This window comes from Hemiscyllium ocellatum, chromosome 2, assembly GCF_020745735.1.
Source record: "Hemiscyllium ocellatum isolate sHemOce1 chromosome 2, sHemOce1.pat.X.cur, whole genome shotgun sequence".
NCBI classification, from domain to species: Eukaryota; Metazoa; Chordata; class Chondrichthyes; order Orectolobiformes; family Hemiscylliidae; genus Hemiscyllium; species Hemiscyllium ocellatum.
Genome location: NC_083402.1, coordinates 101105972 through 101119239, shown reverse-complemented (window position 1 = coordinate 101119239; position 13268 = coordinate 101105972). Strand labels below are relative to the sequence as shown.

At 38.8% G+C, this 13268-nt stretch overlaps 1 protein-coding gene across 1 annotated transcript in view; it reads right to left on the bottom strand.

The window, feature by feature from the left end:
- The window catches only part of LOC132824441 (multiple PDZ domain protein), a 381408-nt gene that overhangs the window by 265398 nt on the left and 102742 nt on the right, over positions 1 to 13268 (bottom strand). Inside the window, exons 9-10 of the mRNA XM_060838941.1 lie at positions 8490 to 8700; positions 6816 to 6920 (exon numbers count right to left, since the gene is read on the bottom strand). Coding sequence (XP_060694924.1) covers positions 6816 to 6920; positions 8490 to 8700 — 316 coding nt within the window. The remainder of the gene's footprint in view (positions 1 to 6815; positions 6921 to 8489; positions 8701 to 13268) is intronic.

The window sequence follows — 13268 nt, the reverse complement described above, 5'->3', positions numbered from 1 at the left end:
GACCTGCATGTCCTTGGTGGAGTGGGAGGGGGAGTTGAAGTGTTGAACCACAGGGTGGTTGGGTTGGTTGGTCCGGGTGTCCCAGAGGTGTTCTCTGAAATGCCGCAGGAGGCTCCTGCAGTACCTGCCTACCTCTCCTGGAGTTAACCCATTTATGGCATTGCACCTGCAATTTTTCTCCCTTCCTATAACTGCCATCCATCCTACCCCCTTGCTCTTGTAAATTCCTCATTGCCTTTAACTGTCTCTCTAACCGATCCATTCGATCTAATAGGATTTGCAACCAATGGCATTTATTGCAAATATTATCCTCAGTAACATCTAAACTCTCCCTAAACTCCCACATCCGACAAGAAGAGCATATCACTCTAAAGGCCATTTCTTCTTCTTTAAATGTCCAAACCCAGAAAATAACACTGCTCCAAGCTAACTTAATACTTATGGCTTAAATTTTTAATTTTAACCCAGAGGCATATCTCAATAAAAATATAATCAAGAACAACCCACTTTATTCACTGTAAAGCAACATTTAAAAATATTCACTTATCTGTTTCTGTGTTGTTACCTCTCCCAAACTGGTTCCTCCAAGATTAGTTGTGAATTTCACTGTTCGTTAATTTTCCCAGACGCACTCCAATGTCCCGCTATACATGAATTCAAACAGCAAAGGCAGTAACTGTGCAGGTTCATTGCTGTGTTGATTAGCAGTGTGAGGTACTCTGGTTTCCTCCCACAACCCAAAGATGTGCTTGTTAGGTAAATTAGCCATGCTAAATTGCCCATAGTGTGCAGGGATTTTTAGGTTAGGTGCATTAATCGGGGTAATTGTATAGTAGTGGGTAATGGGTTTTGGTGGGATACTCTTCGGAGGGTCGGTGTGGACCTTTTGGGCCCAAGGGCCTGTTCCCACACTGTAAGGATTCTACCAATGTCCAATTCGACATAGTCTGAACTAGGTTCTTCACTGTGTTGAAAACAGTAACATATTCTCCTTTTGCTTTCCTTTCCTGTCAAAATACCTTTTGAACACATCACATTACATACTCTGTGAGATTTCTTTCTGTCTGGAGTCCTTACCAAATCGTTCACTTCATTCAATCATCTTTCGACTTGATAAGGTCCACTAAACATTACTTTTAAAGGTTCACCTATCACTGGAAGCAAAATTAACACTAACTCAGTTAGCAAGATTGCACATTTTTGATTTCTTGTCCGCCTCCTATTTCATCATGATACCTTTAAATGCTGTCGAGCCAACTCCCTTGCTTTATTTAACCATTCCCTAAAATTTGACATAGTCCAAATATGTGGTCTCTGAATGCCAACTCAAATTTCTCCTTGATCGTTCATGCCCAAACGATAATTCAATGGATTGATTTTGGTCGATTCATTTGGTGCATCTCTCGTGGCGAAAAGTACAAATAGAATTCTTTTATCCCAATCATCCAGACTGTCTAGACTATAAGCCTTCAACATGGTCTTTAATGCCTGATGCTGCCTTTCTAGCACTCTCTGCATTTCTGGAAGGTATGTCATGGATTTGAACTGTTTTAATCCTAAACTGTCCGTAACTTCCCTGAATAATTTTGAGGTATAGCTTGACACTTGATCTAACTGTATCTCTATGGGTAGTCCATATCTAGTGAAAGTTTTGAGTAACTTCTACAATCCTTTTAGCTATGCATAATGGAACGGCCTTTGGAAATCTAGTGTACACATTCATTATTGTCAACAAATACTGATTTTCACTTTTTGTTTTAGGTAGGAGTCCTATGCAACCAATTAAGAGTCTTGTAAATGGTTCCTCAAATGTAGGAATGGGTATTAAAGGTGCAAGTTTTATTAATGCCTGCAGTTTTCCCATTACCTGACATATACAACATGTCTGGCAAAACTCAACTACATGCTTATGCAGTCCAGGCCAGTAAAAATGTTTTTGTATTTTAGTTTGAGTTTTTCTTACCCCTAAGTGACCTCCCACTGGTAGTTCATGAACTACCCGCAAGACCTCCTTTCTTTAACCCACTGGCAATCCAACTTGATAAACTTCTGCCCATTTTTCATCTGCCTGAATATGTGATGGACTCTATTTCCTCATTAAGACATCTGTTTTAAGATATTTGGACTCAGGGATACATGCAGATTCTTCTTCAGTGTACACTTTTTGATACAATTGCTTCAATATTTCATCTTTCTGTTGTAACTCAGTTAGTTTCTGAGCTAACATTATCTACTCTGTCCTTCACCTGTTCCTGTTTTGTCCCAAAATTTGATCAAACATAGTATCTGATAATTCTAATTCAACTTTCTTATCTGTATTCTTTGATTTGTCCTGTTTCAATTGGTGATTTTGTGACCCTATTACCACACAGTCAAGAAAAATCTCATAAATCTTCAGTTGTCTGATTTTCCACTGGCTTTTCAACCACAGTAGGCAGCACTCTAACATGTGACCCAGCTATATCATTAGCAAGGACAAATTGTAATCCTGGAACCAAGAGTTTCTCCAGTCCTCATACCATTTCACTGGACACTTCAACCTCACTCTACATAACTGAGCACTTCTAATCTCACCGTGAATTCCACATTCAATCTCTAAGTTACATATCTCATCTTTTAACATAAAAGGTTGACATGATCTTTTAATATTGTAATTTCTTTACAATTCTGCTCCTGGCCTATGTGAGTAAATCTTACCTTCACAAGTAAATGATTAGATTAGATTACATTACTTACAGTGTGGAAACAGGCCCTTTGGCCCAACAAGTCCACACCAACCTGCCGAAGCGCAACCCACCCATACCCCTACATTTACCCCTTACCCAACACTACGGGCAATTTAGCATGGCCAATTCACCTGACCCGCACATCTTTGGACTGTGGGAGGAAACCAGAGGAAACCCACGCAGTCACAGGGAGAACGTACAAACTCCACACAGTCAGTCGCCTGAGGTGGGAATTGAAACTGGGTCTCTGGTGCTGTGAGGCAGCAGTGCTAACCACTGTGCCACCGTGCTGCCCATGGTGGTTTAAGACCACCTGGTACCTTCTCCTTAATCAACTTCCGACCAGGTTGTACATTCTGCTTTCCCTCACTACTTGAACAAAATTCACTGGCTTATCCTGTTTTCCTACATCTGCCTACCTGGTGTTTTGCCTAACCCATCAATACTGATGGGTTAGGAAAATACATGTGGTCTACTTTATTGCAGTGAAATTACTGGGGATTTTCAACTTCTTTCCCTTCAAAGGTTTCCTTTTATCTTGTGGTAACTTACTTTTATGATCTTCACCAAGATCTATTTTTCCTTTATCATGTGAGGATTTCTCTTTTCCCCAATTTCTATCTCTCATGAATTGAAATTGATGTTGGAAGCCAAATTTTGATTTATGAACCAACTCATAGTCATCAGCCATTTCGGCTGCTATTTTAATTCTCTGCTCTTCCATGAGTTCTCACTATTTCAGGAAGTGAATTTGTGAACTCCTCAAAATAATCGTCTCCCTAACAGTGTCCAATATTTGCTCTATTTTTAATGCCCTATCCACCCATCAAAAATACTTTGTTTGATCCTTTCAAACTGAATGTATGTCTGACCAGGGCCCCTTCTTTGATTCCTGAAACATTGTCTGTAGGCTTCTGGTACATGCTGTTATGAACTTAAGATTGGTTTCTTCACCTCCTCATACTGCTCAGATATCTCATCTGATGGTGATACAAATACCTCACAGGCTCTACCTACAAGTTTTGCTTGGACCAGCAAAACTAACGTGACAACTGGCAAGTGCATGTGTTTGGTCACCTTCTCAGAAGAGATGAAAAAGGCTTCCACATCATTCTTATTAAATTTAGGCAATGTTTGGATTTGTTTAAACAGACCCCCACCAGGTCTTTGGCTACGATGGGTTGACTCATCCTCACTATCTTCCTCACTAAGCCTACCTTCTACTTTCACCTCCATCCTTTTAAGCCAACTTTCCTGTCTATGTGCCAATTTATGAAATTCAAGCTCTCTTTCTTTCTCTTTTTGTTCTGCTATGGCATTCCTCTCCTTTTCTTTTTGTTCTGCTAAAGCGATTCTGTCCTTTTCTTTTTGCTCTGTCTGGGTGATTCGTTCTTATTCTCTATCTACTGCTTGTAATCATAATTCAAAACTGTTTCACTCCATTTTCTCTTTCTTTTCCTTTTCCTTATAATGCAAGCTGCTTCATTTTCAATTCAATTTTAGCCATTTCCAAAAGATTCTAATGGCATTTCCAGCAAATCTAAATGCGGAGCTATCGCTAAATTATCTCTCCTTTTCTCATAGATGAAGGCAACTGCAACACCAGCTTGTCTGCCAATTCCAGCAGCTTTGCTTTGTCCACCTTTTGTAAAGTCACTTCTTCAAGCTCCAAAAAGCTCTAAGTGATTAAAAGAGCCTGAGTACTGTTTAAACCAACTGAATTCAACACCCGGAACAAAAGACATGAACATCTACCATTTGCCACCTTTGAATCCAACAATCGCATTTCCAAATTGGAACTTTCAAATCAACCCTGACAAGAGCCCCCAATATGTTACGGACCAGGTTAGATCCCCGCAAAATATTTTAAGAAGGTAGCCCAGACACTAACTTCTCTTATTTTAAAGGCAGACGTGAAGTGGATATTCCAAGAGTGATGCAGCTGATCAAACCACTTGAAGCAAACAGAATTTATTTAAACACTACAGTTGAAACACAAACAAAAGAAAAGAGAATTTAGAGCAACAACTATTTGAAAACCCAACCGATTCAATACAGCAACTTAACTAAGGAGCTGTTCCAACTCCTGTAACATCCCATGAACACATGCCTTGGCTAGAGGTAAAGTCAACCCAAGCGAAAACAGCTCCGAAAGAGATTTCAGAGAGAAAGACAATCAGGAACCGTCTGCTGAAGCTTGGAACCTTTCTGCACTGTAGCAACTTCTGAATGCCTGCTAAAATTAAACCAAAATAGAATAAACCACTCCCCTGCCACTGTTAGACAATTCAACACTTCTGCCTTTACAATCTCTCTTGTTAAAAAATACAAGAACAAAATACTCTTGTTAAAGGAGCAGCAGCATAACAATAATTAACCTCCTGACTCCTCAACGACTGACCACCACCTACAATATTAAGCATATGATAGAGTGTTCCCCACTTGTTTGGATGGATTCAGTTTGAACAACACAACAAGCTCAACAGCATGCCAGACAAAGCAGCCCGCTTTATTTGCACATCCGCAAACATCCACTAATAACACTCAGTAGTAGCAGAGTCTTCTATCTACAAGATGCACCGCAGAATTTCAAATATTCTCAGGTAGTATCTTGCAAACGCACAGCCACTTCCATCTAGAAGAACAAGACTAGCACCTGCACCTTTAAGCCACTCACCATCCTGACTTTGAAAATATATTGCCACTTCTTCACTGCTGCTGCATCAAATTCATGCAATTTTGTCCCTGACGGCATTGTGGTCAACCCACAGCAGATGAACTGCAGCGGTTCAAGGCGGCAGCTCACCACCATTTTCTCAAGGGCAACTAGGGACGGCCAGTACTTGCTGGACACCCAGCAACGCTCACATCCATGAATGAAAAAAAAATCCACATGATAATTAGGAGTGCTGGCAATGCCGAAACCCAAGCATCAAGATTTTGAGGGTTACCATCGACCAGGAACTTAAATTGGACTATCCATGCTACAAAATCAGGTTAGGGACTAGATATTCTTCACGAACTCGCCACCCAACTTGTCAAAAATCTTTCCATTATGTACAAGACAATTCAGGAGTGTGATGAGTATTCTTCACTTGCAGCTCCACCAATTTAATGCAGCTCCACCAATTTAAAGAAGCTCAAATTCATCTAGGTCAAAACAAAAAGCTTCATTCATACTCCAAGTCACCACTATGTTTGCAACACATATCATGTATAAGATGCAATGCAACAACTCGCTAAATTTCTAACAATATCTATAGACTAACAAATCTCTCCTTAAACATCGAGGACAGCAGACAGACAAAGACCATCCAGCTGCAAGATCCCTGCAAGTCACACTATCCAACTTTATATATACAGACAGTAGAACGTACAGCAGTACAACACAGTACAGGCACTCGGCCTTCGATATTGTGCAGCTTTTTATCTACTCTAAGTTCAAACTAACCTACATATCCTTCATTGTACTAAGTACCATGTGCCTACCCAAGAGTCGCTCAAATGTCCGAATATATCTGACTACTACTACTGCTGGCAGCATATCCCACGCACACACCACTCTCTGAGCAAAGAACCCACGTCTGACATCTCCCCAAAACCTTCCTCCAATTACCTTAAAATTGCGTCCCCTCATGATAGACATTTCCACTTTGGGAAAACGTTGATTTTCCTGCTCCTCGGATGCTGCCTGACCTGCTGTGCTTTTCCAGCACCACGCTAATCTCGACTTTGGTTTCCAGCATTTGCAGTCCTTGTTTTTACCTATGAAAACTCCTTGTGTACAATCTCACAACAGAAGCAATGTTTGCTTACAACTGAAAAATTAAGATACTAATGCCATAAAAATGAATATGAAAAAATGTTCCACCCTCAACATGAAACACATCATAAGTACAACCATCATCCCCACAAAATAAACAAGGCTGACAAAGTCACAATAAACCACAGTATTCACTGATATGTGGGAAATACAAAGTTTAGGCTTTATAACGATGAAATTCTTTGCTTTCCTGAAAGAACACAGAAAATAGAAAGAAAGGAACAGTATAAAATCAGATTTAAAAATCTTTAAAGTTATTACAGTACCTAGATTTTTGTCACCAATATAGCCAGCAATGGTTATGCCGAGTCCATGAACATCTTTTGTAAGTTCCACATCGAATATTTCACCATCAACACTCTGACAACAGACTGATTCAGGCTAATGTAAAAAACAAATTACAATTTTTATACTTTATACTTGCAGTTTCAAAAAAAAGTATGATTATACTATAAATACTTCAATAAGATTCAAAATGCCAGACAGTGGAAATCTGAAAATTAAACAGAAAATGATAAAGATACTCAGCATCTGTGGTGGCAGAAAAACAGAGTTAACCTATGTGTTTTAATGAAAGATCATCGAACTGAATGGGTATGGCAGAATATGAGTTTTTATTATTCCTGATGAAAGGTCATTAACCGAAAGCATACTCTTTGCTTCTCTGTTTATAGATACTGCCTGATCTAGTGAGTATTTTCAACAACTCTTATAACAATGGGAATCAACAGAAAAAAAAACAAACCTTGGTTCCAAGTCTGGTAGGACACAGTAAACCACTCGACTTTGAATTATCTTTTGAAATATAGCCATTTTATTGTTTACTGTTCTTTTATAGAAAGCATATAATCCTGTCAGTATTAATGGCAGCCACACAGTCTTTGGAATTCCATCCCTAAATCTCTGCCTCAAATTCATCTTCTCCTTAGAGATGTTCCTTAAAACCTACCTCTTTGGCAAACCTTTTGGTCTTGTTCTTTTATGGTTGTTTCACATTTTGACTGGTAATATTCTTATGAAGCAATCTGGGATGGTTCATAACATTAAGAAGTCTTATTGAAATACAAATATCCTTTTCACAGAATTGCCTCAATGGCAAATAGGAAATCACCATAGTTAAGTATAGGAATTATAACATGTCCCCAAATTATATTCCAACTATTTTCACCAAAAAGGCATAGGGAAAGGGATCTCAATTGATTTTCAATTCTACTGGCATGTGCTGACAGACTCTGGCTAAAGTTAAGATACTTTAATAAAATATGGTCAGCAATGGCCAATTTCTATTGCAATTAATTTACAACCTTTAGCTCATACAGTAATGTACACCAATATGACCACAATTGATCAACCCCCAATGGTGTCATTCTTCTTTAAATGAAATTCAGTACCCAAACTGCTTTTAAACAAATACAGTCAAGGCAAATAAAACTAATAATGTGATAGTATTCAGCAGGTCTGGCAGTGCTTATGTAGGGCTTCAATTGCTGATGCTTCCTCAGAATTGGAAGTGCCAAGAGATGTAGCAGTTTTGTAAAATGGACAGTGAAAAGTGAGAGGGAAGAATGAACCAGACTGCAACATGGGAACACCATCACCTACAAGTTACCCTCCAAGCTGCTCACTGTCTGGACTTTGAAGTACATCATCATTCCTTCAATGCCCCATGGTCTATGTGGATCCTGCCAAACCTGTCAGCTACATCCAACTATTGGTATTTTTACTTTCAGATTCTCAACATCCATTTTAATTGGTTGCATGTTTAGGCAAAGGTTTTGGTAAAAATTGGCAAAAAGATTAAACTTTGCTCAAATTTAAGATCAATGTATCCAATTATGATTGAAAACTTGCTGGGCAAAAATGAATTTCTCCCCTCACAAGATCATTAGCTAGAAAACATTTTTCTCACCCTGTGTTCAGAAGAAAACCAGGTATCATACTTGCCTCTTCCGCTACAGGAGGTACAGATGGTAAAGCAGGAAGTCCTTGAGGGGCAGCAGGCAAAGAGTCTTCTGCAGCTCCTCTAGCTATTACCAATTTCACTCGATTTCCACATTGCCTCAGCACCTGAGCCACTTGCTCACTACCCATTCCAAGTAGATCCGTGTCACCTATCTTTAGAATGTGGTCACCACTTTGAAGGCGTCCATCCTTTAGCACAAATGAAGAGTAAAATAAGTATTTGTAATGGACACTGACTATCTAAAAGAACAAATTACAAGCAGAGTATTTTTGCAGTTTGTTCAGGAAGTGTCCTGTATAAAAGGATAATGATGATTTCTCCATGTTCATACTTTTGAGATACAAAACATACTAAAAGCCAGATTTTCATTAAGTTAATCCATTTAACTTTTAAATGGATGTCCTTTTGGAAGGATTTGGGGAGCCATCATAAGTTCACAAATGAAAGATCAATTTAGGAATGGGGGAAAAAGGACATAAAAGGTAGACTGCCAGTATCCATGACAGGTAATGAGAAGAGCAAATACAGTGGAAAAATAACACAGAATTGGATATTAAGAATAATCTGCTAGCTAGCCTTGGGTATACATGCATGTATGGTTCACTCAGCTAATAACATGTACAGAGAATGAATAAACAGAGAATGTTAAGCAAAAAGACTAAGTTACTTAGATACAGTTCTACAATAAGGAGTGTGGATGAGAGGTAGCTCAGTTGACAGCTGCCAAATAGATCAGGCTACTTCTAAAATCACGAAGTTTCATCCTCATCTTCCTGAGTAAATTTGTCAGTGTTAACACTTCAACTAGAATTTGTGATTCAAAACAGGCAGGGGAGCTGACAAGTACTTCGCACAACAGAAATTTTGAAACACATTCCACACAAGGAATATATATTCGAGAGTTATAGCAGGTGGCAAACTGAGCATGACAACATCCCCAATTTATTTAATATAGAATTGTCCTACAATCAGGATAGGTATTCAATTAGTAATAGTCTGGGAGAGGATGTTGAGTTAGCTTTAGTCCCAAACTCTTGTCAAGTCTACAGAAATTATTTGCTGCGAAAACAAAAAAAAGAGCGAAAGAGAAAATATCAATCTGACATCATATTTGGTTCATGACATTCAATGAAGTAATGTCTCACAGGTACTCAAGGATTTTGACTGCTACTGAAAAACAGGGGGAAAAAAAACAAAGCCAAATTCGAAGTTAAAGTTCTGGGATGAAGTTGACGGCTACATAGAATTATGTCATTCATTGAAACACCAAACGAACTGGTGACAAGTCAGTCTCCTTTGCTTCAACTGACAGTTAATCACACATTGTCACATTCAACAGTTGGCTGCATCAAAACTTCGGATCTAAAACTTCATAAATTAAATTTATGAAGCTGAAGATTGCAGTTCCATGTGAAATGGAGGTTGTTGTATTGTACTATTCCAACTGATCTTAATAAACTGATGTATTAACCGTGGCTCTATAGTCCCAGAGTTGTTTAAAAAAAAACTTCTGGTTGTATAGTGAACATCTTTCTATATATGCTGTATATCTACTAATGATCAAGATGCAAGTGTCATGGTTTCAAATGCTATACTGCCACTCATCCTTTCCCCTTCAAATGACGATGCCAAGGATGATCACCTTAAAACAAAGGCAGTTTCTGGGGAAGCAGGAATTAGCTAAGTTTTGAAATGATTGCACATAAATGTTTTTCGCTAATAGAATAATCCTATTAAAGTCAAGGATTTTTTTTATCGGATCATTAGAATCTCAACTCAAACAAACTCAGATTTGCTTACCTGGGACCTGGCATATTGATTTAAAAGAAAATCCCTCTACCTGTTTAAGTCTGTTGTACATAAAACTCTATCAAGACAAAATGCTTGGCAGATATACCATTTACTCACTCTCCAAGAATGAGAAAGACAATACAAAAAGCAGTCACGAAGAATCAGTTTAAGTTGATCAACAGTTTGTTCATTGTCCTAATGAAGAAATTATGAATGTCTTTAAAGAAGAAATGAAAAGAATCTTGGTCTTTCAGTGTTGAGAAAGCACTCCAATCTATGTACATCTGTGTAGCTGTAGCCTCGGATCCTTAATTTAAAATAACAGTCAAGAGCCTGGGAACAGGAGTCGGCCATTTAGTCCCTTAAATATGTTCTGTCATTTAATGATCAATGATAATTGATCCGTAACCTAACCTTCAATGGACTTTTGCTTACCAAATTCAGTTCTGAGTATAAAACTGATCTGTAATCAATTGGCATTTGTGGAAAAGTTTGCAAAATTTTCACCTTTTCTGTGTACAAGTTTCCTGATTTTACTCTTTTACAGTTTTACAGTTATAAGTGCAAATTTTTACTCCGATGCTGTCTGGTCCTAAAACTTATGATTTTCCCATAGGTTTAGACAGCCCACCCAACAAATAATATCAACCTATTCTGTCTTTTCCTTTTAAATGCCTTGAAAACTTAAATCAATTCTAAAGCTTCTAAACTCCAGATATCAAAAAAATAGCTTCTGAAATCTCTCCTGGTAACCAAATCCTCGCAATCCAGGTATCATTACTATAAATCTATACTGCACTCTATCTCCATTGCTCATAATACTTCAGGTGTGATCAAAGCAGGGTTTTACACAGATAAAGCATTTATTTTCTCCACCTATACTAACCTCTACATTTAAAGGCCAGCATTTCATTATTCTTTTTGATTATTTTCTGTACCTAATAGTGGCATTTTACTGATTTATAAACTTAGATAGCAGATCTTGTGGGCGGCACGGTGGCACAGTGGTTAGCTCTGCTGCCTCACAGCGCTTGAGACCCGGGTTCAATTCCCGACTCAGGCAACTGACTGTGTGGAGTTTGCACGTTCTCCCCGTGTCTGCGTGGGTTTCCTCTGGGTGCTCTGGTTTCCTCACACAGTCCAAAGATGTGCGGGTCAGGTGAATTGGCCATGCTAAATTGCCCCTAGTGTTAGGTAAGGGGTAAATGTAAGGGTATGGGTGGGTTGCGCTTCGGCGGGTCGGTGTGGACTTGTTGGGCCGAAGGGCCTGTTTCCACACTGTTAGTAATCTAATCTAATCTAATCTCTGAAACAGCAGGGTTTATGGATTTTCACCAATTAGAAAATATCCTATTCTATCCTTTTTAGTCTGAGGATGGATGACCTCACACTTTCCTACACTCAAATCAAGTTGCACAGTTTTACTTGTTCACTTGGAAAGGGTTAAAGCTGAAAGGATTAAATACATATTCAGTTTGAAGCGTTTACACTAAAATATGTACAACAATTATCTTCCAGAGTAAAGCAGACTGATATGGATTTGCCAGGAGTTTTGAACAGTAGTGTAACTTTTACAAGTTTCCAGCCTTCTGGCATCACTGGCATAACCAAGGACTGAAAGATCTGATCTACTTTGAGGACAGCTCACCTTTAAGTATATACTAGGTAAAAACAATGACTGCAGATGCTGGAAACCATGTATCCTACCCAATAATCAACTGCACTTTGAGACACTTCTCTAAAAGGGGTAATCCTGCAGAAATGTAGCTAATGCACATTCCAACCAATGGGATAAAAGAAATCAGGCTCCAGGTGACCCTTCCTGCGATGGGAGAATCCAATTTAAAATGAATGTCCAGCCAACCACGTTGTTAAGACGTTAACACCATTGTCAAAGAGAAACCATGGGTGTTTTATTACTGAGAGAAATTTTAAAATTCCTTCAATCTTGAGTGATCTTCCCCTAGTTAGGAATAGGGCTATAAATAATTCCACTCCTGCATGCATGCATTGACTAAGGCTGCAATTTCAGAGAAAGTTCATGAGCCTTTTCACATTGTCCAAAGCCACGAGAATTAAAGCTTAATCCTGGGATGTGCTATATTACAAATGAAAGAAAAAAGGTATAAGGAGAGTGGAAAGGACTAGTTACAGTTATAGGTACTGATGGGAAATGTCATGTTAAAACAGAGCAATAAAATTATTAGGGACATTCCTGAATGCTAATTAACGCGGAGTACATTTACAGAATTCAAAGTCAGGGAAAGGGAGGCACCATGCATTTAATATATACAGAGTCATAGCACGTAAACAGACTCTTCAGTCCAACTTGTCCATGCTGACCAGATATCCAAACCTAGTTTAGTCCCATTTTCCAACTGTTGACCCATATCCCTTCCAAAACCCTTCCTATTCACATATCCATCCAGATGCCTTTTAAATGTTTTAATTGTATCATCCTCCACCACTTCTTCTGGCAGCTCATTCTATTCATGCATCAACCTCTGCGTAACAAATTGCCCCTTGGATCTCTTTTAAATTTTTCCCCTCTCACCTAAACCTATGCCCTCTAGTTCTGGACTCCACCACTCTAGAAAAAAGACTTGTTCTATTTACCCTATCCATGCCCCTCATAATTTTATAAACCTCTATAATAAAGTCACCCCTCAGCCTCCAATTTTCCAGGGAAAACAGACACAGTCTATTCAGCCTCTCTCTGAGCTCAAATCCTTCAACCCTGGCAACATCCTTGTGAAGGTTTTCTGAACCCTTTCAAGTTTTACAACATCATTCCCACAGGGGAGACCAGAACTGCACAGAGTGTTCCAAAAGTGGCCTTATCCATGTATTGCACAACTGCAACATGACCTCCTAATTCCTACACTCAATGCTCTGACCAATGAAGGAAAGCATATCAAATACCTTCTTCACTATCCTATCTACCTGCAACTCCAAGATCTCTTTG